At 43.4% G+C, this 23,802-nt stretch overlaps 1 protein-coding gene across 2 annotated transcripts; it reads right to left on the reverse strand.

Moving 5' to 3' along the window:
• Positions 1-10,950: 10,950 nt before the first annotated feature.
• LOC132385931 (E3 ubiquitin-protein ligase TRIM39-like) lies at positions 10,951-23,006 on the reverse strand. 2 transcript variants are annotated; one of them, XM_059958164.1, is made up of 6 exons: positions 22,341-23,006; positions 21,813-21,908; positions 21,178-21,411; positions 18,464-18,486; positions 18,271-18,389; positions 10,951-11,750 (listed from the first exon to the last, which is right to left on the reverse strand). In XM_059958164.1, the coding sequence occupies exons 1-6, from the start codon at positions 22,749-22,751 to the stop codon at positions 11,197-11,199; spliced, it is 1,437 nt and encodes a 478-aa protein (XP_059814147.1). In that variant the 5' UTR covers positions 22,752-23,006; the 3' UTR covers positions 10,951-11,196. The 2 variants fall into 2 exon arrangements, with proteins under 2 accessions (XP_059814147.1, XP_059814148.1); XM_059958165.1 differs by lacking the exon at positions 21,178-21,411.
• Positions 23,007-23,802: the final 796 nt, after the last annotated feature.

Genomic DNA, 23,802 nt, shown 5'->3' on the forward strand with positions numbered 1-23,802 from the left:
GAAAATGGGGGCAGGAGAGTGGGGAGAGTTTGAGGCAAAGAGGAGGAAAGAGCAATTTTTGGGAAGTGGGGTGAAGGGCAATGGGAATTTGAAGGGAGTGTGTGTGTGTGTGTGTGTGTTTCCTCCTCAACAACTTTACAATCCCTGACTCTGATCGCCACACTTTGACCATGGACGTCCAGTATCAATTCACTTCTGTCCCCAGCAGGAAAGCCTTAAAGCACATCGTTTGCTTCCCAACAACAAGCCCAACCAATTCCCCTTCATCGACAGTTTAATTGGAGTCAGAGGGCACTATAACAAGCAAACAAACCATTTTTTTCCCATTTAGTCCATACCGAAATGTTATTCTGCCGAGTCCCATAACCGCAGCTGGACCATGGCCCTCAATACCCCTCCCGTCCATGTACTGATCCAAACTTCTCTGCACTGAAATCCATAACTTCCACTGACAGCTCTTCCCACACCCTCACCACCCTCTGAGTGAAGGAAATCCCAGTCAGGTTCCTAATAAATATTTCACCTTTCACCCTTAAATTACAACCTCCAGTTCCCATCTCATCGAAACTCAGAGGAAAAAGCCTGCCTGCATTTACCCTGTCAAGCAACAACACTCATAATGTTGTATAAATCTGCAAAATCCCCTTCATTTTCCAACACTAAAGGCAATGAAATCCTTACCTTTTTGTAAAGCTCGCGTCCTCAAGTCCCAGCAAAGGTATTGTAAATTTTTTTCTGCAATTTTTCAATGTTGTTGATAATTTTCCTTCAGGCCGGTAAGGAAACTATACACAATACTCCAGATTAGGCCTCACCAACGTCTTATACAACTTCAAAGCAACATCGCATCTCCTGTACTCATTACTTTGATTTATGAAATCCAATGTGCCAAAAGTTCTTATTTCGACGCTATCTACCTGTGACGCCACTTGAAAACTGAAAGGGAATCTGAACAAATTACAATTTTACGTGGACAGATTTCCTCCACCCACTGTAAGCATGAAATAATGGCAAGTGATTCTGTTGTAAATGGATGGTAGATCGTTTCTTTATTGTTACCTATAATTCACGCATACCACAGCAACACCAACATTCCCAGTTAAATTATATTTTGGTCCTTCTGGAAAAATGGTTAAACTATCTCAATAGTTTCCAAAATATATCCTAAACCAACAAATTCTCGGGCATAACAGAATTATTAGACTTCATTAAATCCTATATCCTATAATCAAATAAAGGCATTGAAAGAAACAAGGTGGGGTTACTGAGAATGTGACTGCGGGACATTTGCACAACCCAACAAACACATATTTCAAGTGTGATAAGAACTCAGGCACCCAAAACTAAAAACACTCTTGTGAATTTCCCAACAGTTCTCCAATACACCTTTAACAGCATGAACATTTCTTCCCCCTTAAATTAATCCAGTATGTTAACATTAAATTCAAATTTCACAATTTCAACCAGTAAAGCTGAAACAGACATGACTGCACCACAACACAATCTCAAAGCCTGTGCTTGTATCACAACCAAACAAAATAAAGTTGAAGATGAAGCTGATCGATAAACCACAACCATAATCAAGACCAGATACAATTAAACAAATGAAATTGGTCAACAAATATTTTCATGTTATACCCTAGAATACCCACAGAGATAACTGGGAATATTTAATGTTCCTTCATATTTTATCAATTATTTTTGTCCGGTGCTTCCATGTCAGCTTATTATCCATCCACATGCCTGGAAATCTTACCACTGACACCTTTTAAGGAGTTTAACCGGATCATTTCAATTCAAGTCCAGGTCCATTAATCTTGTCTGTAAAACAGATAACTTGTCCCATCTGTTTGCCGACAGTTTGAACTCACTAATTGCTAATGCATCCTATATACAGTAAAATTGAAATTTCTACCTCTAATCCATAAACTTCTATCATCTGTATATAGTGATTTACACAATTCACCATCTACCGCAGAGAAAAATATTGCTAATTATAATATGAAATAATAAATACTGCCTTGTGGGATCCCAATCTCTATCACATAACAACCCGAATATAACTTGCCCACCCATACCTGTCATCAGACGTCCAATTAAAACAACTCAGAAAAAGTTATATAATCGCCTCTCCACTTGTATTTACACAATTTCATAAAGATTCTTTCCTTCCATAAATACCGTTTGCCTTTTGAATCATAAAAATACTGCTGTTACAACATTTATATTTAACTGTGCTTTCCTAATAGCATCTTACAAACATAAAAATAAATTATGTCTTACTTGCCCACCCATACCTTTACAAGACATCCAAATAAAAATAATCAGAAAAAAATTGTACAAGTCCCCTCAATTGCATTTCCAAAATTTAATCAGAAGTCCGTCCTGCAATAAATTTCATTTGCCTTTTCAATATCACAAAATATTGCTATTACAACATTTTTATTTAACTGTGCTTTCTTAATATGATCTGTCAAACCCAAAACTGATTCGAATGTTTTCTACCCTTCTGAATTCCCCTCTGATAAAACATGAAATCAGTTCTTTTATCAAAAATATAATTCAAACGCTCGATTACCATACATTCCACAAGTTTACATAAATGAGACGTTGATGGTATTGGCCTATAACAAGGAGGATCAGACGGGGAGCTCCAGGTTTTAGAATGGTTACTACTACAACCATTTTCCAGGAGAAAAGTGGATGGCTAAAGCTCCAAATACGATTCAAAAAGTTAATATTTTCACAAAAGAAAATTACATACTTATCTCTGGAATCAAGAATTTCTAGTGCAATTTCGTCATACATTTTATTCCCATTCACAACCTTATACCCTGCCCCTTTCCTTATAAAGCCAGCAACACCACCCCCCTACCAAATAACCTGTCAAGCCAAACGGCAATATAATCCTGCACAGGGAAAAAAAAACTTTAAATGTGCAGGCTTCCTGAACAGATATAACATCCGAAGAAACTGAAAATCAGAAATGAACTTCTTAAAGTCTTGACTATTATAAATCAGATTTCTCGCATATGATTGCAATATTTTAATCCTATTATGTATGTTCCCATGTGCACTGGGATACAGATATCCCACCCAACAAAACTTCATTTAAAGCTTCCCACAAATCACAAGTTACACCAAGATACCTTTTCTGCAGCTTTCACAATAATTTTAATTTCTTCAGTACGATGAGATGTCTGAGCAGTGCAATTCACCACTTTGTTTATAAACATCACAAACTTCATTTTATCCAGCAGTGAAGTATCTTTGGTGAGAGAATTGTGATGACGACATATATCCACTGACGTCACAGTCGGTTCTCTGAGTGGGATCACTTTATCCAGTTTACCTGCTCTGCTTGCTGTACTTGTCCTTGAACAGGCCCTTCTGCTCACTGTGTTGTTCTGAACCAATTGAACTGGTCAGTTCATGCCTTACAAAATAATCCCTTCTGCTTACACAAGGAACACATCCCTCCATTCGCCTCACATTCATGTGGGATCTAGTAGCCTTGATCACATCTACCTCCACCACAACCCGATAGTCACTCCAGACTCCCACCACTATGGGAATGAAAAACAAAACTGGAAACTCAAGTCTCCTTTAAACATCCCTAGTCAGGTTTTAACATCATTTTCTTTTTCTAATTGTTTTGTTTTTCAACAGCAGCTATGCAGAGAAAAGATATAAAATTACACTAAATTACAAAATATTCAAATACTGCAAAAAGGTCCAAAGAGGATGTGTTCCCCCTTTCTCCTGAAGTTCCTGGCATTGGACATTTCCTCCTTAGAGAAAAAATCCCGGCTGTCCACTCTGTCTGTGTCTCTCACATTCCTGTAAACGTCTGTCAGACCTCCCTCAGCTTCTGCCACTCCGGAGAAAATTCCCCGAGATTGTCCAGTCTCACTTTATCCAGGCAGCATCCTGTTAAGCCTCTTCCATTCACCATCCAAAACCTCCGCATTATTCCTGTCTTCGAATGCAATTCTCCAGTTGTGGTTAAACTAGAGAATTATACAACTGCAACATTACTGCCTGACAATGGAACCACTATCTGGGAGTTATGAACTCGGATTCCAGGAGTTCATAAACTAATCCCTCTGCCTGTCTTTGACACAGAACACAGAAATCTACAGCACATTCCAGTAGATCAACACAGTCCAATCTCGCCCCGTGAATATAACAGCAAAGAGATAATGCTGAGGCTTTATAAGACACTAGTCAGGCCACACTTGGAGTATTGTCAACAGTGTTGGGCCCCACTTCTCAGACAGGATGTGTTGTCATTGGAGAGAATCCAGAGGAGGTTCAGAAAGATGATTTCGGGAATGAACGGGTTAAAACATGAGGAGCACTTGGCAGCTTTGACCCTTTGCTCACTGGAACTCAGAAAAATGCGGGGGCATCTCATTGAAACCTACTGAATGCTGCAAGGACTGGATAAGGTGGATGTGGAGAAGGTGTTTCCTGTGGTGGGGCACAGCCACAAAGTTGAGGGGCCAACTTTTCAAACAGAGGTAAGCAGTTTATTTCTTTTTATTAGCCAAGGTGTATTGGATCTGTGGAATGCTCTGCCACAGACTGCGGTGGAGACCGAGTGTGTGGGTATATTCAAGGCGGAAGTTGATCGTTTCCTGATCGGTCAGGGCATCAAAGGATATGGCAGGAGGTTGGATATCTGGAATTAAGTGCGATCTGGGATCAGCCATGATGGAAAGGTGACTCTTCCAGGCACTCTTCCAGCACAAAACATCCTTTGTACGGAATGCTAAGCGGAACTGAATGCAACTTTTTCAAGAACGTTGTCAAGTCGGGCTGCATATATTGAGGGGAATAGAGTCGATGTTTGGGACAGAACCCCTCCCTTACGGCTCTAACACAGGCCCTTCGGCCCAACCTTTCCATGGTGTCCTCCTGTCCATTTAAATAATCCCTCTGCCTGTCTTTGACACAGAACACAGAAATCTACAGCACATTACAGGCTCTTCAGCCCACAATGTTGTACCGACCATGTAACCTACTCTAGAGACTGCCTAGGATTTCCTGATCGTATAACCCTCTTATGTTTCTAAGCTCCATGAACCTATCTAAGAGTCTCTTAAAATATCCTGTTGTATCCACCTCCACCATCGCTGCCGGCAGTGCATTCCACGCACCCACCACTCTGTGTGTAAGAAACTTACCCCTGACATTCCCTCAGTACCGACTTCCAAGCAGCTTAAAACTACGTTCCCTCGTGTTAGTACCTTCAAGCCTGGGAAAATGCCTCTGGCTATCCACACGGTCAAAGCCTCTCATCATCTTATACACCTCTGTCAGGTCAACTCTCATCCTCCGTCACTCCAAGAAGGAGAGGCCAAGTTCACTCAAACTATTCTCATAAGGCATGCTCTCCAATCCAAGAGCAACATCCTTGTAAATCTACTCCACACTCTCTATAGTATCCACATCCTTCCTGTAGTGAGGTAACCAGAACTGAACACAGGACCCCCAAGTGGGGTCCAACTAAGCCCACAGCCCTGCCGTGTTCGGGTACAATTACTTATGTACAGGTTAGGAGAAATATAGCTTCAACATCACCTCACAGCTCTTGAACTCAATCTCATGGTTGATGAAGGCCATCACACCAGACGCCTTCCTAACAACACTGCCAACCTCCACAGCAGCTTTGCATGTCGTATGGACATGGACCCCAAGATCTCTCTGACCTTCCACAATACCAAGAGTCTTAACATTAATATTATATTCTGTGTTCAAATTTGACCTGCAGAAATGAATCTCTTCATCTGTGTTGAACTCCATCTGCTACTTCCCAGTTCTGCATCCGAGGCGAGGAAATAGATTGCTGAGCCTCTGGCTAGGATCATTATGTCCTCATTGTCCACGGGAATGGTACCGGAGGATTGGAGGGAGGCGAATGTTGTCCCTTTGTTCAAAAAGCGAATTAGGGATAGTCCGGATATTGATAGACCATTGAGCCTTACATCTGTGGTGGGAAAGCTGTTGGAAAAGAGTCACGAAGATAGGATCTATTGGCATTTAAAGAATCATGGTCTGATCAGTGACAGTCAGCATGGCTTTCTGAAGGGCAGATCGTGTCTACCAAGCCTGATGGAGTTCTTTTAGGAGGTGACCAGGCATATAGATGAGGGTAGTGCAGTGGATGTGAACTACATGGATTTTAGTAATGCATTTGATAAGGTTACACACGGTAGGCTTATTCATAAATTCAGAAGGCATGGGAACCAGGGATGTTTGACCAGGTTGACTCAAAATTGGCTTGCCTGCAGAAAGCAGAGAGTTGTGGTACAGGGAGTACATTCAGATTTGAGGGTTGTGACTAGTGGTGTCCCACAAGGATCAATTCTGCGATCACTACTTTTTGTGATTTTTATTAATGACCTGGATGTGGGGGTAGAAGGATGGGTTGGCAAGTTTGCAGAACACACAAAGGTTGGTGGTGTTGTGGATAATGAAGAGGATTGTCAAAGATTGCAAAGATATATTGATAGGGTGCAGGAGTGGGCTGAGAAGTGGCAGATAGAGTTCAACCTGGAGAAGTGTGAGGTGGTACACTTTGGAAGGACAAACTCCAAGGCAGGGTACAATGTAAATGGAAGGATACTTGGAAGTGTGGAGGAGCAGAGGGATCTGGGGCTACAGATAGACAGAGTAGTTAAGAAAGCTTATGGGGTGTTAGCTTTCATAAGTCGAGGGATAGAGTTTAAGAGTCGCGATGTAATGATGCAGCTCTATAAAACTCTGGTTAGGCCACACGGAGTACTCTGTCCAGTTCTGGTCTCCTCGCTATAAGAAGGATGTGAAAGCATTGGAAAGGGTACAGAGATTTACCAGAATGCTGCCTGGTTTAGGGAGTATGGATTATGATCAGAGATTAAGGGAGCTAGGGCTTTACTCTCTGGAGAGAAGGAGGATGAGAGAAGAAATGATAGGGGTATAGTTGATATTAAGGGGAATAGGCAGAGCGGACAGCCAGCGCCTCTTCCCCAAGGCACCACTGCTCAATACAAGAGGCCATGGCTTTAAGGTAAGGGGAGGGAAGTTCAAGGGGGATATTAGAGGAAGATTTTATACTCAGAGAGTGGTTGGTGCGTGGAATGCGCTGCCCGAGTCAGTGGTGGAGGCAGATACACTAGTGAAGTTTAAGAGTCTACTAAACAGGTATATGGTGGAAATTAAGGTTAGGGAGGCAGAGTTTAAGGGTCGGCACTACATTGTGGGCCGAAGGGTCTGTACTGTGCTGTATTGTTCTATGTTCTATCTATTTCTCGCTGGAATCTCTCTTTTAGTTTAATTGTTTATTGAAGGCACGACACAGTACAGAAAACGTAATGCATTACATTTTCCTCCATTTTGCTTTTATCCCTTACCCCGAAACAACCGCACAACGTCATCAGTGGGGCCTTCTGGGAGTTGTAGTCATTGTCCTTGCTCGCTCCCTGTCGAAACATGTTTCGTCAGCCACCACAGACGTCACCGAAACAGACCCACCGAGGCGCGAAGGGGAATCACACCCGTCCTTGTGGGCGCCGAGGCCGGCGACACCGACAGAAGCGACTCGCTGAGCTCCGCCATGGCGACGGAGCGGAAGAGGAGGAGCTGGTCATGGGCCGATTTCCTCCAGCCTATCGTAGCTCAGACTGAACAGAGAACCTTGCTGTGATTGGCTATAGTGCCTGTCGCTCAAGTGGGAACTCGGAGGGTGATTAGTTGATGTTAACGTCAGTCAGCCTTCCTGTCTTCATGAGTTTGGATTCGGATTTATAACGGGACAGGAAGAAAATTTGGAGAAATGTGAGTTTTTATGTGATGGTGCATCAGTCTCCGAGTTACATTATTAACAATAAAAGGGCAAAGGCCGTGGTGAGGAAGTAGGTGATTTACTGGAGGTTATATGGAGATAATATTGGAAGGGATATCAAACTTGGAATTGTTTGGGATATGATTTAGAAAATGGGTGGATTTGTGGGGTCATAATATTCCAGTGTTGATTAATGAGGGCAAAATGATTGTTACTGAAACAGGGAAGGTTGTGTTATTGGCTGTGTCATTTGCTGAGATTCATAATCATGATAATTTAAGAAGTTAAGCTATGTAGGGATATGTTTTTCAGTGGATACCCTGATGTGCTGGAAGTCAGCTGCAGCAATGATAGTATCACTGATGGAGAGATTTCTTTGTATGAATTTAAGAAGTCTATTGATAATGCAGGTCAGGTGTCCCCAGGAAAGAGTGATATTTGAAATTGTAATTGTATATAATTCACTTTTGTGAAAATATTAAATGTTTGAATTGTGCATCTACTTTCCTCATGGAAAATGGAAATAGTAGTGCCTGTTCTAAAACCTGGCAGATCCCCATTTGATCCTTCTAGTTAAGGGCCTATATCGTGAATGTCTCATTTATGTGAACTTATGGAATGTATGGTAATCAAGCACTTGAGTTATATTTTGGAAAGAGTGGTGATAAAGTGTTTTATCAGAGTGGATTTTGGAAGGGTGAAATGACATTAGATTCAGTTTTAGGTTTGGAAGATGATATTCGGAAAGCACAATTAAATAACGATGTTGTAATAGCAGTATTTCTTGATACTGAAAGGGGAAATGAAATGGAAGAAAGGACTTTTGATTAAGTTAGGAGTGAGGGGGACATTGTATAATTTTTTTTAGTTTTTTTTGGATGGACTGTCCAAATACAGGGCATGTTATGTTTGTGTTTTTATGAGATAGCGAATGGGATCCCACAAGGCAGTATTTGTAGCCTTCATTATTTAATATTATGATTACTGATATTTTCTCTGAGATGGGAAAATGAGATACCCTGGGTAAATCACAATATACAGATTACGTAGCTTTATAGATTAGAGGTATTAATTGTAATTTACAATTAATAGATCAAACAGTGGACAGATTGATGAGGATTTTAAGCTTTTAGTCGTTAAAAAACACATTACGTGGTTTACAAACAGCATTAATAGACTTGCACTTGATTTAAAATTATATGATTAATGTCTTGAGGAAGTGTCAGTGGTAAGATTTCTCAGTATGTGGATGGATAATAAGCTGACGTGGAAGCACCTATCAGTAAAATAATTGATATATGTAAAGGAGCTTTAAATCTCCTCAGACATCTATGTGGGTATTCTTGGGTGCAACATGAAAATCTTTGTTGACCAATTATATTTGTTTAATTTCATCTGTTCTTGATTATATCAGTGTGGCTTATAGATCAGCATCATCTTCAAATTAAAAATGTTTGTATATGATACAATTACAGACTTTAAGATTGTGTTCTCGTGCAGTAATGTTGCCTGCTGTTTTGCCTTTACTGATTGCAAGGAAATGATCATCCTGTTAAAGGTGTGCTAGAGGACGGTTGGGGACATCACAAGAAGAGTGTTTTTTGTTTTGGGTGGCTGGGTTCTTATCACGCTGGGAATACGGGTGTATTTGATGATACCATATGTCCCACTGTCGCTTTCTCCGTAACCCCACCTTGTTTTTTCCAATGACTTCAGTTGATTTCAGGTTACACGATCGAATTCGGTTCTGCCTGAGAGTCTGTTGGTTCATCCGTATATTAATGAAAGTTATTATTATACAGTAGCCATTTTTGCAGATGCATCAAAAGATAAGTTAACTGGGGGTGTTGGTGTCGCTGTTTTTGTGTGCCTGAACTGCAGGTAATGATAAAGAAATGACTTATAGCCATTTATCAGCATAGGAAGCAGAATTCTTTCCCAAGTGGAGGAAATTTGTCCTTATAATTTGCTCAGAATACATTTCGGTTTTGATGAGTCTTAAACAGGTCATTCTGGCAGTAGGTCAGATTGACTGTTGGAAACTTGTCAAACGCTATTTCATATATAAAGTTTGATTTATATGTCTGCACATTATGGGTCCTGCATATCACACTGTTGAGGGAAATGATGATGTTGACTGTTTAGCTCCAAAAGCTGTTAAATGTTAAGCTGTGGATATAGACCTTCCACTTAGCAAATTAGAAGCTAAAGGGTTGGTAGTGTTAAGATAGGGGCTTATGGCAAGACGTAGGATAATGGACTTAAAGACAGACACCTTTCCAGAATACATAAACCTGTTGGGTTTATTGAAGAAGGGCTTAAAACAAGGGAAGGAATGATACTGACTCGACTGAGAAATGCCCATTCTATGCTTAATTATGCCTTGTAACTAATTGGAAAACTTCATTCTGTGCCGTGTACATTTTGTCATTATGAAACTGTCGAAACACCTACTATTTCAATGTGAAGCGTACAAGGCTGAAGAAAAATCAAATGCAGTCTTCAGTACAATCTTAGCGAAGGTACATAGTTTTCAGATATAAACTATCAAATTATGAGACTGACTTTAAATCAATTCACAGTTTGAGCTGGAAATGACATATAATAATTGTGTTAAACCTAAGGAAATTACATACAGGGTAGCAAAGGTGAGTGGGATGTTGGATTATTGGGATGCTCTTAAAATCCAACGAAAAAAGCCATAAGAATGGTCAAGACGAAATATGAGGGCAAACCGGCCAATAATATAAATCAGGATACTAAAAGTTTAGTTTTCAGTTACATGAAGAGTGAAATGGAGATTGACCTGCACCCAGTCCGTAACCCTCCAGACCTCTCCCATCCATGTACCTATCCAATTTATTCTTAAAACTTAAGAGTGAGCCTGCATTTACCACGTCAGACCACACTCCCACCACTCTCTGAGTGAAGAAGTTCCTTGGTCATGTTCTTCCTCAAAATCTTTTTGGAAATCTTTGTTTTCTACAATAAGTTCTGAAAATTAATTTACAACCTAATGTAAAACCTTTGATTTCTGTCTATACATGCAGTCCTCGCATGACCATTATCCTCCTCCACCTCACTATCTGCTCTAACACTCTGGTAACCCTCCCTCTACAAATCTCCCCCCCCCCCCCCAGCAGCACTGGCAAATCTACACGCAAGAATGTTATTCCCCCTCCAGTTCAGGGGCAAACCGACCCGTCGGAACAGGCCCCACCTTCCCGGGAACAAAGCCCAATTGTCCAGAAACATGAAGCCCTCCCTCCTGCACCATCTCCTTAGCCACGTATTTTGCTGCACTCTCCACATATTATTTATATTTACAGGGACTTTACTCCTGACGCCGATCCCGTGACCTGCCCCATTTACAGACCCGGAGCGGAACCGGAGCAGATTCTCAGCCACTGGTTTACATCCCCAGTCCGGAAGAATGGATAAAGTTTCCCCGTGAATTTATTCCCAGTGAAGGTGTGGAGATGGGACTTGGTCTCCGCGTTGTAAAATGAAACTGTCCCGGATTCGTAACTGAGATAAACTCCCACCATCCTGGGAATGGGACCGGTCGGGAGACGGGTCTCGGGGGAGGGGGGGACACAGAACACGTCACAATCCCGATGTAACACGTCATCAACCCGCCCGATGACCCAGAATCCGGTCTCCGGCCTCAGACTGACCGGTCCCTTCCTCTCCACAGACTCTGCGGCGACTCCCAGACACCAGCCCCGATTCCCCGTCACCTCCACCTCCCAGTAATGTCTCCCCGATGTGAATCCCTCCGATCCCAGCACACAAAACCAGTTTGTGAATCTCTTCCCGGTGTCAGGGAGATTCCTCCGGGTCCCGGTCAGTCTCACACTCTTCCGATCCTCAGACACCTCGAGATACGGACTCGCCGTTTCCACATCCAGGGTGACAGAGACTGGGGGGAGAAGCAGAGAATTAGAGAGGCCCGGGGATCGGGGGGAGAATCGGACAGCGCGGCCCTGGGGATGGGGGGGGGAGACTCGGGTAGCGTGGCCCCAGGGATCGGGGGGGGGGGGGGGACTCGTACAGCGCGGCCCCGGGACCGAGGGATAGGCCGCTCTGCCTCCGGCGCGGTCGGGTGGCCGACACAAACCTTTGACTCGACAAAAGCCCATTTTTCCTTCCAACCTTTCTTATTCCACCGCCCTGGCAAGATGTATTTTAAAACATTCTCCCTGTACCCATCTCGACAGTTGATCAACGGCCACACGTAAACAGAGATAATCCTCTTCCCTGTCCACTATACCATTAATTTTAGTGTCTCTCACAAACCTACTAACTATGTCACTTACAGTCTCATTCAAATCACTGATATTAATGACAAACAACCCGGCCCCAGTACCGACCTCTGCGGGTCACAGGCCTCCAGTCCTCTGTGTTTAGGAGACAGTCAGACAGACACTTCAACAGGCAAGACACAGAGGGAGACTGACCTAATGCCAGCCAATGAGATTAATGTGTATGGGAAATAGGTCAGCACAGAGGTGAAGGGTCGAAGGGCACATTTCTATGCCATTTCTATGTACGGCGATGGCTCAGTGAACTGAATGGCTAAGAACCCCAAACCCCCTCACCCCCCACGGGTGCTGAGAATTCCAAACACAGTGACCCCTGACCCTGAACTCCTCAGACAGGGGAAACATCCTCCCTGGCTCCAGCCTGTTGACCCCTGAAAGAATTTCATGTTTCCCTCAGATCTCCTCTCATTCTTCTAAACAGGGAACAGAGAACACAGAACAGTACAGCACAGGAACAGTCCCTTCATTCAATGTTCACAATCATTTGTCGGAGGCTGTGCTTCCCGTTCTCGACCCACCCACATCCTCCCAACATCAATTCTCTTCAGACAGGTGTCAAGAGAGATCTGGCGAGACCCTTCATCAGCACCTGTGTAGCTTGGATTACCAACATCTGCAGATTTTCTCCTGTTTGATTTTTAACTTTTTCATTGCCGGAATCATTCTTGTGAACCTCCTGGACCCTCTCCGATGCCAGCACATCTTTTCCAATATACGCAACCAGAAACTGCTCACAATACTGCAAGTGTTGTCTGACCAATGCCTTATAAAACCTCAGAATTACATCCTTCCACTTGTATTCTAATCTCCTCGAAATGAAAGCAAACATTGAGTTTGCCGATCTTACCACTGACACAAATTGCAAGTTAACCTTGCGGGAATCCTGCACAAGGACACTCGTCCCTTTGCACTTCAGATTTTTGAATGTTCTCCTGTTTACAGAATTGTCTATGCCGTTATTCTTTCTATCAAAGTGCATGCACGATTTCCCTACCCGATAATCCATCTATCATTTATTTGCCCATTTCCTGATCTGTCTCTGTCCTTCCCCAGATTCCGAGCTTCTGCAGCACTACTTGCCCTTCACCTATCTTCATATCATCTGCAAGCTTGGCCACAAAGGCAACAATTCTGTCATCCAAATCATTCTTTGTCTCTCTTGGCTTTGTGTTCCTCGAAGAATTCCAACGGATTTGTCAGGCAAGATTTCCCCCTCAGGGAAGGCATGCTGTCTTTGCCCTATTTTATCATGAGCCTCCATGTACCCAAAAGTTCGTCCTTAATACTGGACTCCAACATATTCCCAACCACACCACATCCAGATAACCCACCTATAAGTTTCTTCCCCCAACTGCTCTCCCTGCTGAAAGAGTGAAGTGACCGTTGCAATTTCCAGTCATCTTGAATGACCAAATATCTAGTGATTCTTGAAAGATCATCACTAATGTCCCCATATTCTCTTCAGCTAACTCTTTCCAAACACTGGGGTGTAGTCCATCTGATCCAGGACCTTCAGATCTTCAATCGTCCCACTTACTTTCTCCTCAGTAAGAGCAACAATACTCATTTCTGTCCCCTGACACTCTGCCATGGCTTTATCTCACATTTCTCCTCTCCGGTGTCATTTTCTAGGGGTCCAATATCCACTCTCACCTAGCTTTTACTCTTTACATTTTGTGTCCTCTTGAGTATTGTTGGCGAGCCTTCCCTCATATCTCATTTTCACTCCTTACTGCTTTGTAATTCCTTGAACAGAATCTTCTTGATACTCCAACATCCAGCTGATTTTTGCTCTGTTGTATGCCCTCTCTTCTGCTTTTATGCTGTCTTTGACTTCCCTTGTCAAACACGATTAGCTCATCCTCCCTGTATAATACTTCTTCATCTTTGGGTTTTATCTATCCAAATTGCCCCTGGAGTTCCAGTCCTTGTTGTTCTGCAATCGTCCCTGCTCGTGTCCCCTTCCAATCTACTTTGGTCAGCTCCTCCCTCGTGCCTCCAGAACTAACTTTACTCCACTCTGATACTGATATATCTGACGTTATCTCCCTCTCAAACTATGGGGTGAATTCTATCATTTTATCATCACTGGTTCCTAAAGGTTCTTTTACCATAATCTCCCAAATCATATCTGGTTCATTTTACAAATCCCACTCTGGAATTGCCTTTCTCCCATTGGGCTCAACCACAAGCAGTTCGAAAAAGCCATCATGGAGGCATTGTACAAATTATTTCTCTTGGAATGCAGCATCTTCATGAATTTCCCAATTTAACTCCTTGTCCTTTTCTCTATCTCCTGGTGTCATTTGTATCCCATTTCTATTCATGGCTACTGTTTGGAGGCCTGGACATCACTCTCATCAGGGTCTTTTTACCCTTGCAGTTTTTGAACTTTACCCATAATAATTCGACATCTTTCAATACTATCTCACCTCTCTCTAAAAACTTCATTTCATTCTTTACCAACAGAGCCTCCCCGGCCTCTCTGCCTACCTGCCTGTCCTTTCAATACAAGGTTTATCCTTGAGTGTTGAGCTTCAAGCCAGGATCTCCTTTCCACCACAACTCAGTGATGCCAACAACATTGTCCCTGCCAATCTCCACCTGTGCTACAACATCATCTACCTTATTCCATATACTGCTGCATTCAAACACAACACCTTCAGTCCTGTATTCATCACCCTATTCCACACTGTCCACATGAACTGAAGTAAGGTCTTTGATGTCGTTGATAGACCACACTTGGAGCATTGTCTGCATTTCCGGTTCCCGACTATGGGGGGATGTCATTACACTGGACAGGAGGCTTCAGGAGGATGTTACTAGGACTGGGGGCCTGGGTTAAAAGCAGAGCGTGTATAAGCTTGGGTTATTTAGCTGGAGTGTAGGTTGTTGAGCGATGACCCCTGAACACATTCATAAAGGACTTAGATAAAGTGAGTCTTTTTCCGAGAAATGGGAGTACAGAACCAGAGAGCTCAGATTCAAAGTGAGACAGAACATTTTTATGAAGGATCTATGGGATAACATTCCCAGAGAGAGAGGGTGGTATACGGATATACATCATAAAATGATGACCCCTGTAGAATACCATTAGTCACTGGCAGCCAACCTGAAATGGTTACCATTACTCTCATTTGCTGTTTCCTACCAGTCAGCCAATGCTCTAACTAAGCCAATAACATTCTGTAATACCATGAGCTCTTAACTTGGTAAGCAGCTTCATGTGTGGCACCTTGTCAGCGGCCTTCTGTGATTCCGAATATACAACATCCACTGCATCCCCTTTATCTATCCTACTTATAATCTCCTCAAAGAATTCCAACAGGTTTGTCAGGCAAGATATTCCCTTAAGAAATCCAGGCTGACTTGTCCTATCTTATCCAGTGTCAGCAAGTATTCCATAACCTCATACTTAACAATTGACACTAACTTCTTCCCAACCACAGAGGTGAGGCTAACTGGTCTATAACTTCCTTTCTGCTGCCTTCCTCCTTACTAAAGAGCAGAGTGACATTTGCAATTTTCCAGTCCTCTGGCACCAATGATTTATGAAAGATCATTTCATATGTTTCCACAATGTGGACCGCTACTTCTTTCAGAACACTAGGGTGCAGTTCATCTGGTCTGGGTGACTTATGTATCTTTAGGTCTTTCAGCTTTTTGAGCACCTTCTCCCTTGTAACAGTCACTCTCTTCCCTCGCACTCTTCAACACCAGGCATAGTGCTAGTGTCTTCCATGGTGAAGACAGGTGCAAAGTACTCATTTAGTTCATCTGCCATCTCTTTGTCCCCCGTTAGTATATATGCAGCCTCATTTCCAAGTGATCCTAGATCCAATCTCATCTCTATTTTTTACAATATGAAACACAATTTGATATTGTTTGCTAGCTTGTTTTACAAAGACAGGTGTGTGAAAAGGGCTTGAAGGATCATTGGAGACTCAAGTCACCCCAACCACAAACTGTACCAGTTGCTACCATCCGGGATACGGTACCGCAGCATAAAAGCCAGGAGCAACAGGCTCCGCGACAGCTTCTTCAACCAGGCCATCAGACTAATTAACTCGTGTGGACACAACTGTATTTCTATGTTATATTAACTAGCATGTTATACAGATTATTTATCATAAATTACTATAAAATGCACATTGCTCATTAAGACGGAGATGGAACAAAATGAAGGATGTAAGTAATAATGTTAATTCAATTCAATTCAATTTCATATTTCACTTTTCTGTTCCTCTCTGTAGATATTTCAAAGCTTCCCCATCCTCTGTCTTCCTACTAATTTTTGCTTTGTTGAATACCCTCTTTTTTGCTTTTACATCAGCTTGTCTTCCCTTGTCAGCCATGGTTGCACTATATTGCCATTTGAGTATTTATTTATTTTTGGAGTACATCTATCCTTCACCTTCCTCATTTTCCCAGAAACTGACACAATTTCTGCTCTGCTCTCATCCCTGTCAGCATCTCCTTCCAATTTCCTTTGGCCAACTCCTCTCTCAGACCAATGTAATTTCCTTTACTCCAGTGAAATACTACAACGTCAGACTTTACCTTCTCCTTATCAAATTTCAAGTTGAACTCAGTCATGTGAGCACTGCCTCCTAATGGCTATTTGACCCTGAGTTTCCTAATCACCTCTGGTTCAACACATAACACCCAATCCAGTAGAGCTGATTTCCCAGTCGGCTCAACGACAAACTGCTCTAAAAAGCCATCACATAGCATTCAACAAACTCACTCTTGAGATCCATTACCAATCTGATTTTCCCAATTCACCTGCATGTTCAAATCTCCCATGACTAACATAACATTTGTCCTGTTGACATGCCTTTCCTATTTCCAGTTGTAATCTGTGCTCCACATCCCAGCTACTGGTGGGGTGACTGTATATAACTGCCATCAAGGTCCTTTGACATTTGTAGTTTCATAATTCAACACACAAGGATTCAACATCTTCGTATCTTATGTCACAACTTTCGACTGATTTACCAGCAGAGCCATGTCACCCCCTCTGCCTACTTTTCTATACCACTGATACATTGTGTAACCTTGGTCATTCAGCTCCCAACTGCAACCATCCTTCAGTCACGATTCAGCGATGGCTACAACATCACACCCGGCAATCTATAACCTTATTTTGATACTCCATGCATTCAGATCTAACACTTTGAGTAATGTATTTGCTACCCTTTTTGATTCTGTGTCCCTAAAGCACTGATAGTCACCCTGCTGGCTACAATTCTGTACTTGCATCTGTCTGCCCTATCTGACAGTCTAACTGCACGCTATCTTTGTATTTTTAACATCAGTTTTATCCAGAGTCCCTTCATTCTAGTTCCAACCCCAGTGCCAAATTAGTTGAAACCCTCCCTAACAGCTCTATCGAACCTCTCTGAGAGAATATTGTTCCCGCTCGGGTTCAGGTGCAACCCGTCACTTTTGAACAGGTCCCTGTTCCTGTTCCTACCCACACCGGCACGTGGCACAGACAACATTCCAGAAATTACAACCCAGGAGGTACTGCTTCTCAGCTTTCTACTGAGCTCTCTAAATTCTATCTTCACGACCAATTTGCTTTTACATCCTGTGTTATTGGTACCAACATGTACCAAGATATCTGGCTGTTTTCTCTTCCTCTCTGAAATGCTACGGACACGGTCCGAGTCGTCCCTAACCCTGGCACCTGGGAGGCAACATACCATTCGGGTGTCCCGTTCACGTCCACAGATTATACTGTCTGCTCCCCTGACGATTGAGTCCCCTGTCACTCCAGCTCTCCACTTCTCCATCTAACATCAGTGAGAGGTGCGGGTTCAGGAGGGGATGGGGTGAGGAACTGTGTCAGTCAGAGTCTGCACTCACAGCGCACGAAGGACGTGTTTTTTCCTGACAATCCCAGTCACCACACTGATTCCCGCTTTTATTCCCTACAATAACATCAAGTCAGTATTAAATTCCCAGCTCCTGTGGTAGGATTAGTGTTAGTGCCAGTCGGTGGGGTTGATGTGAAATAAACTTCAGTTCCCCTTCAGTCCATTATCACAGCCAATCCTTGCTTCAACCTGGAACTTAATTGAACAAGGAGAAATGAATCTTTGTAAGTTTTACCTCGATTAATGGCATCAAGTGTTTCTCTCAGCAATGTGTTCAACAAATAGAGGTGATCAAATTTTTCAACCGGTAGGGCCTCATCTGTCACTGACAATTCCTGGACATCGTCATTAATCCTGTAAATATAAAACTGCTGGTTATAAACTGCAATTTTTAGCTATACAGGTTTTCAATAAAGAGTATGTCCTACCTCTTGTTACGATGAGCTTCCTCCTGAAATAAATCAAAGATAAATCTGATTAGACTTGGACTTGCTGTCCACATCCTGAAATTCATCCAAATCATTACAGGTTGTTGAAAATTCCCACTCCTGCAGTCACACTCGCACTCACGGACAATCCAGAACCATGGGGTAAATTACAGGGAATGTTTCTGAATGTCAGACCATTGCTGAGAGTATGAAACTTACAAGGAAGACAGGACAAGTTGTGCATTTTCATCTGGATATGACATCAGGGTGATAAGATAGAGGAATTTAAGATCAGTGATGGATTTAATTGTGTGAGGTGGGGGTGGTGTACCTCTATTTATGGGAAGAATTGTGGGCGAAGAAATTCCAGATGGATTTTAATAAATCCCATGAGAAATTTAGTGAAGAGGAACTCGGTGCCACAGGAGTGGTTGAAGCGGAACAGCAGAGATTGAATATAATGGGAAAACTGGATAAACACATGAGTGACCATCGAGCTCGGGGCTCTGTTACTGGGTGTGGTGAGTAGTTGGGAGGAGAATTCTGGATATTGATAGAAGATGATGGACCGAATGGCCTGTTTCTGATGGAGACCAGACGATTTGCACCCCAGGCCACTGTGGGAGGTGAGGGAGGAGATTGCTGAGCGTCTGGCTATGATCTTTGCATCATCGATGGGGACAGGAGAGGTTCCAGAGGATTGGAGGGATGCAGATGTCATTCGCTTTTTCAAGAAAGGGAGTAGAGATAGCCCAGGATATTATAGACCAGTGAGTGTTACTTCAGTGGTTTGGAAGCTGATGGAGAAGATCCTGAGAGGCAGGAGTTATGAACATTTGGAGAGGCATAATATGATCAGGTATAGTCAGCATGGCTTTGTCAAAGGCAGTTCGTGCCTTCCGACCCTGATTGAATTTTTTTGAGTATGGGACAAAGCATATTGATGAAGGTAGAGTAGTAGATGTAGTGTATATGGAATTCAGCAAGGGATCCAAGGGGACATTGATTTGTTCAACCAGAATTTGCTTCCCCACAGAAGACAAAGTGTGGTTGTAGACGGGTCATATTCTACATGGAGGTCTGTGACCAGTGGTGTGCCTCAGGGATCTGTTGTGGGACCTCTTCTCTTTGTGATTATTGTAAATGAGCTGGATGAGGAAATGGAAGGATAGGTTAATAAACTTGCTGATGACACAAATGTTGGGGGTATTGTGGATAGTGTGGAGAGTATACAGCAGGGCATTGATCTGAGAAGACTGAGAAGTATCTGATGGAGTTTAACACAGATTAGTGTGAAGTGGTTCACTTTGGCAGGTGAAATATGATGGCAGACTATGGTATTAATGGTAAGACTTGGCGTCACTACAGGAAGGATGTGGAGACCATAGAAGGGGTGCAGAGGAGATTTATAATGATGTTAACTGGATTGAGGAGCATTCCTTATGAGAGTAGGTTGAGTGAACTCGGCCGTCTCTCCATGGAGCGACAGAGAATGAGAGGTGACTTGATAGAGATGTACAAGATGGTGAGAGGATTGATCAGAGTCAGAGGCTTTTTCCCAGGGCTGAAATGGGTAACATGACAGGACACAATTTTAATGTGCATGGAAACAGGTACAGAGAATATGTCAGGGGTAATAATTTTACGCAGAAAGTGCTGAGTGAGTGAGTGGAATGGGCTGCCGGCGACAGTAAAGGATGCAGATATGATAGGGTCTTTTAAGACACTCCTGGATAGGTACATTGTGTTCAGAGAGATAGAGGACGATGGGGAACCTTGTGTAATTCCAAAAGTAAGGACATGTTCGGCACAGAATTGTGCACTGAAGGGCCTGTATTGTGCTCTAGGTTTTCCATGTTTATATTTCTAAGTTTCTAATGTGAAACTTATCTGAAAATTTCAAGAAACATTGAAAGTTTCCCTAATCTGACAAAAACTTGATATACAGGATATTTGATGTGTGGGTCACATTCTTTGTTCTCACAGATTGACAGAGAGACCCCCACACTCACAGCCTGACTGGAACTGGGTGTTAATGGGATTTTTAGAGGATATTGAATGTGATAATTAAGGGTACAATTAGTAGCTCTGTGTTATAATCAGAGTAAATCATTTCAAAAAGATTTCATTATATCCTGGGATGAACAGAAGTTGTGGAAGTCCAGTTTTGGGACAACATCAATACTGAATAGTTGCATCAATTGTCTGGTGAGAAACAGTTGACTGCCATTTGTAAATGCTGTGTGTAGGATCAATGCATCTGTTTTCTATCTTTGATAGTCTTGTCTCAATTGTATTCCGTGTCACGTGATTGTAATGGTAACTAGTCACGTGTTGGGGGGTGTGTGGTAATAGTGAAGGGAATAAGTTACATATTCATGCTTTGTTCTGGGCAGTTTTGATCTGAGGACAGATGGATATCATATCTTTTGTTAACCGCTTTGTTGCTGATTAACTTACAAATAATTACGCTGAAGGTTCATTGCTTCATGATAGTATGTTGCAGATAAAGGATCGAATACAAATCTTTGACATTTTGGAAGGTCATTATTCGTGTGATTGGAGGCTCGTCATACAAGACTCACAATCTGTGTGAGGACACCAGCAGCGGCGATTGATTTGTTAGAATTGGCTGCTCTGCTGTGTTTCTTTCAAATATACCACTGTTCATTTAATGCCCTTTGACAGAAATAAATTGAAATATAATCCCTCACCTTGAGAAATACCACACTGTCTTTTTGATCTGTCTGTTCCCTTAGCTTAGTGATTTCCTCCTGAATAACCCTTATGTTCTTTTGAAGAGCTAGAAGATTTTCCTCCATTGTGTCGAGAATCCTCTTCTCTTCTTCCCTAAGATCCCTGAGTAAGCTCTGCTCTTTCTCAGTGATAATCTGGCGCAGTTCAGCAAACTGGGATGTGATGTGGGACTGAAGGCTGTGTGACTGTTCCTGTCGAATGAAAGGTGAAGATTAATTTACTCTGTTGCTGTGTGTATTTCCTGATGACATTAAGGGGACCATTTGATCCAACAATGTCCATGCTCGCTCTGAAACATTCCCATCACGTTTTCCTGAAACCTATTCTCCCCATTGACACATTTAGTCCCACCTGATTCACATGCACCCTCCCCCATCTTCACAGGGTTAATTGTAATTAACCATTCATCCAGCATGTCCCTGGAATGTGTCTGAAACTGTCGTGGTCACAGGGAGAGCATGCAAACTCCACACAGACAGCAGCAGAGGTCAGGATCGAACCCAGGTCACTGGAGCTGCGATACTCGGCTATTCTGCATTAAATGGAGCAAAACTCGACAGTAAAATCAGAAATTCCGCTCAGGAAGCCTCACCTGAACTCCGGAAATCTTCTCTTTCTGTTGTTGCTCCTTTTCCTGGAAGTCTGATTTCTTTTTTGTGAGAGAGTCTAAGGAAGATTTTAGCTGATCCTGGAAGTCAGAGAGTGAAGGAAATAGAAACAAAGATGCTTCAAAAAAACAGGTGATCAAACCCGATTATCACACAAAATGCCGGAGGAACTCAGTGAGTCAGGCAGCATCTGAAATAAACAGTCGGTGTTTCGGGATGAGACCCTTCATCAGGACTGGGAAGGAATGGGAAACTGACACCGCTTGCAGGTGTCGGTGCCAGGAGGGAGATCAGTGGGGAGGAGCGTGTGGATCAGGACGATACAGTACGGGGAGCGATCCGTACAGAGAGCGGAGAGTTCGGGGTGCGTCGGTGGGCCGTGGGACGGAGATGCTAGAATCCCGTTGGAGATGATGTAAGTTGCAAAGAATGATGTGTTGGTTATGAAGGCTCGTGTGATGGTTTGTAGGACAAAGGAAATGTGTTAAGTTTTAAACTAACGTTAGTTTTACCTTGTAGTTTTTAACAGCTTCTTCAATCAGCACAAATCGATGCTCTCTGTGTTCCTGCGCAGCTGCACAGATCACACAGATCAGTGTCTTGTCCGTTTCACAAAACAGCTTCAGTTCCTCCTCATGTTCCTCGCAGTGACGTTTACTTTCCTTCCCTTTCGGATTTAGGTTTAGATTCCGAACTTCTTGTGTCAGATTTCCTAAGGTCCGATTCACCCTGAGGGTGCGGTCAGCAAACACCTCTCTGCATTCCGGGCAGGAGTTTCTCTTCTCCCTTTCCCAATACTTTGTGATACAAGAGTGACAGAAGTTGTGTCCGCACTCCAGTGTAACCGGATCGGTGAAGAAATCCAGACAGATGGGACAAATAACCTCCTCGCTCAAACTCTCGACCGGTCCTTTCGAAGCCATATTAACTCCCAGCACTTCCTGATTCAGAATGCTTTTACAGCAGGCCAGGCAGCATCTATAGTGAGAAGCACTGCCGACGTTTCGGGCCGAGACCCTTCGTCAGGACTAACCGAAAGGAAAGATAGTAAGAGATTTGAAAGTAGTGGGGGGAGGGGGAAATGCGAAATGATAGGAGAAGACCGGAGGGGGTGGGGGGAAACAAAGAGCTGGAAAGGTGATTGGCGAAAATGATACAGAGCTGGAGAAGGGAAAGGATCATGGGACGGGAGTCCTCAGGAGAAAGAAAGGAGTTGATGGGGAGGGGAGCACCAGAGTTCCACCAGCGTTTTGTGTGTATTGTTTGAATTTCCAGCATCTGCAGATATCCTCGTGTTTGCAATTCCTGATTCAGCCAGATTTGCTAAGGCCCGATTCACCCTGAGGGTGCGGTCAGCAAACTCCTCTCTACATTCCGGGCAGGAGTTTCTCTCTTCCGTTTCCCAACACCGTGTGATACAAGAGCGACAGAAGTTGTGTCCGCACTCCAGTGACACCGGATCGGTGAAGAAATCCAGACAGACGGAGCAAATTAGCTCCTCGCTCAAACTCTCGGCCGGTCCTTTCGAAGCCATGTTATCTCCCAGCACTTCCTGATTCAGAATGCTTTCACTTTCTGTTACACTTCTGCGTTAAATGAACGCCGTAGGTTCGGCACAGCCCTTTATCCTGCGCCACAGACGGACAGGCACCTCTCCAATAACGTAACTGCGCCTCGCGGCAACGCAGACCGCTCCAGCTCCCAGCAGCAGCCCGTTCTCACACATACACAGCCAATCAGCGACCACCGCTGGGAGAGGGATGCTCCCATTGGCTGAGGGGTGTCAGTGGGCGGGACGCTGTTTGGACCGGGACCGACTGAGGCCGGAGACCGGGAGCTGCGCCTCGGGTTTCGGCTGCACCACCGGCGGGTCGTGAATCCTTTCGAAGGCAGAGCTGAAGAGACCGGCGGAGATTCCGTGAGATGTTTCAGCTACACGAAGGGCGCCCGGCCTTTCCCCGCCGAGGATCGGGG

This window comes from Hypanus sabinus, assembly GCF_030144855.1.
Source record: "Hypanus sabinus isolate sHypSab1 chromosome X2 unlocalized genomic scaffold, sHypSab1.hap1 SUPER_X2_unloc_5, whole genome shotgun sequence".
Classification (NCBI taxonomy): Eukaryota; Metazoa; Chordata; class Chondrichthyes; order Myliobatiformes; family Dasyatidae; genus Hypanus; species Hypanus sabinus.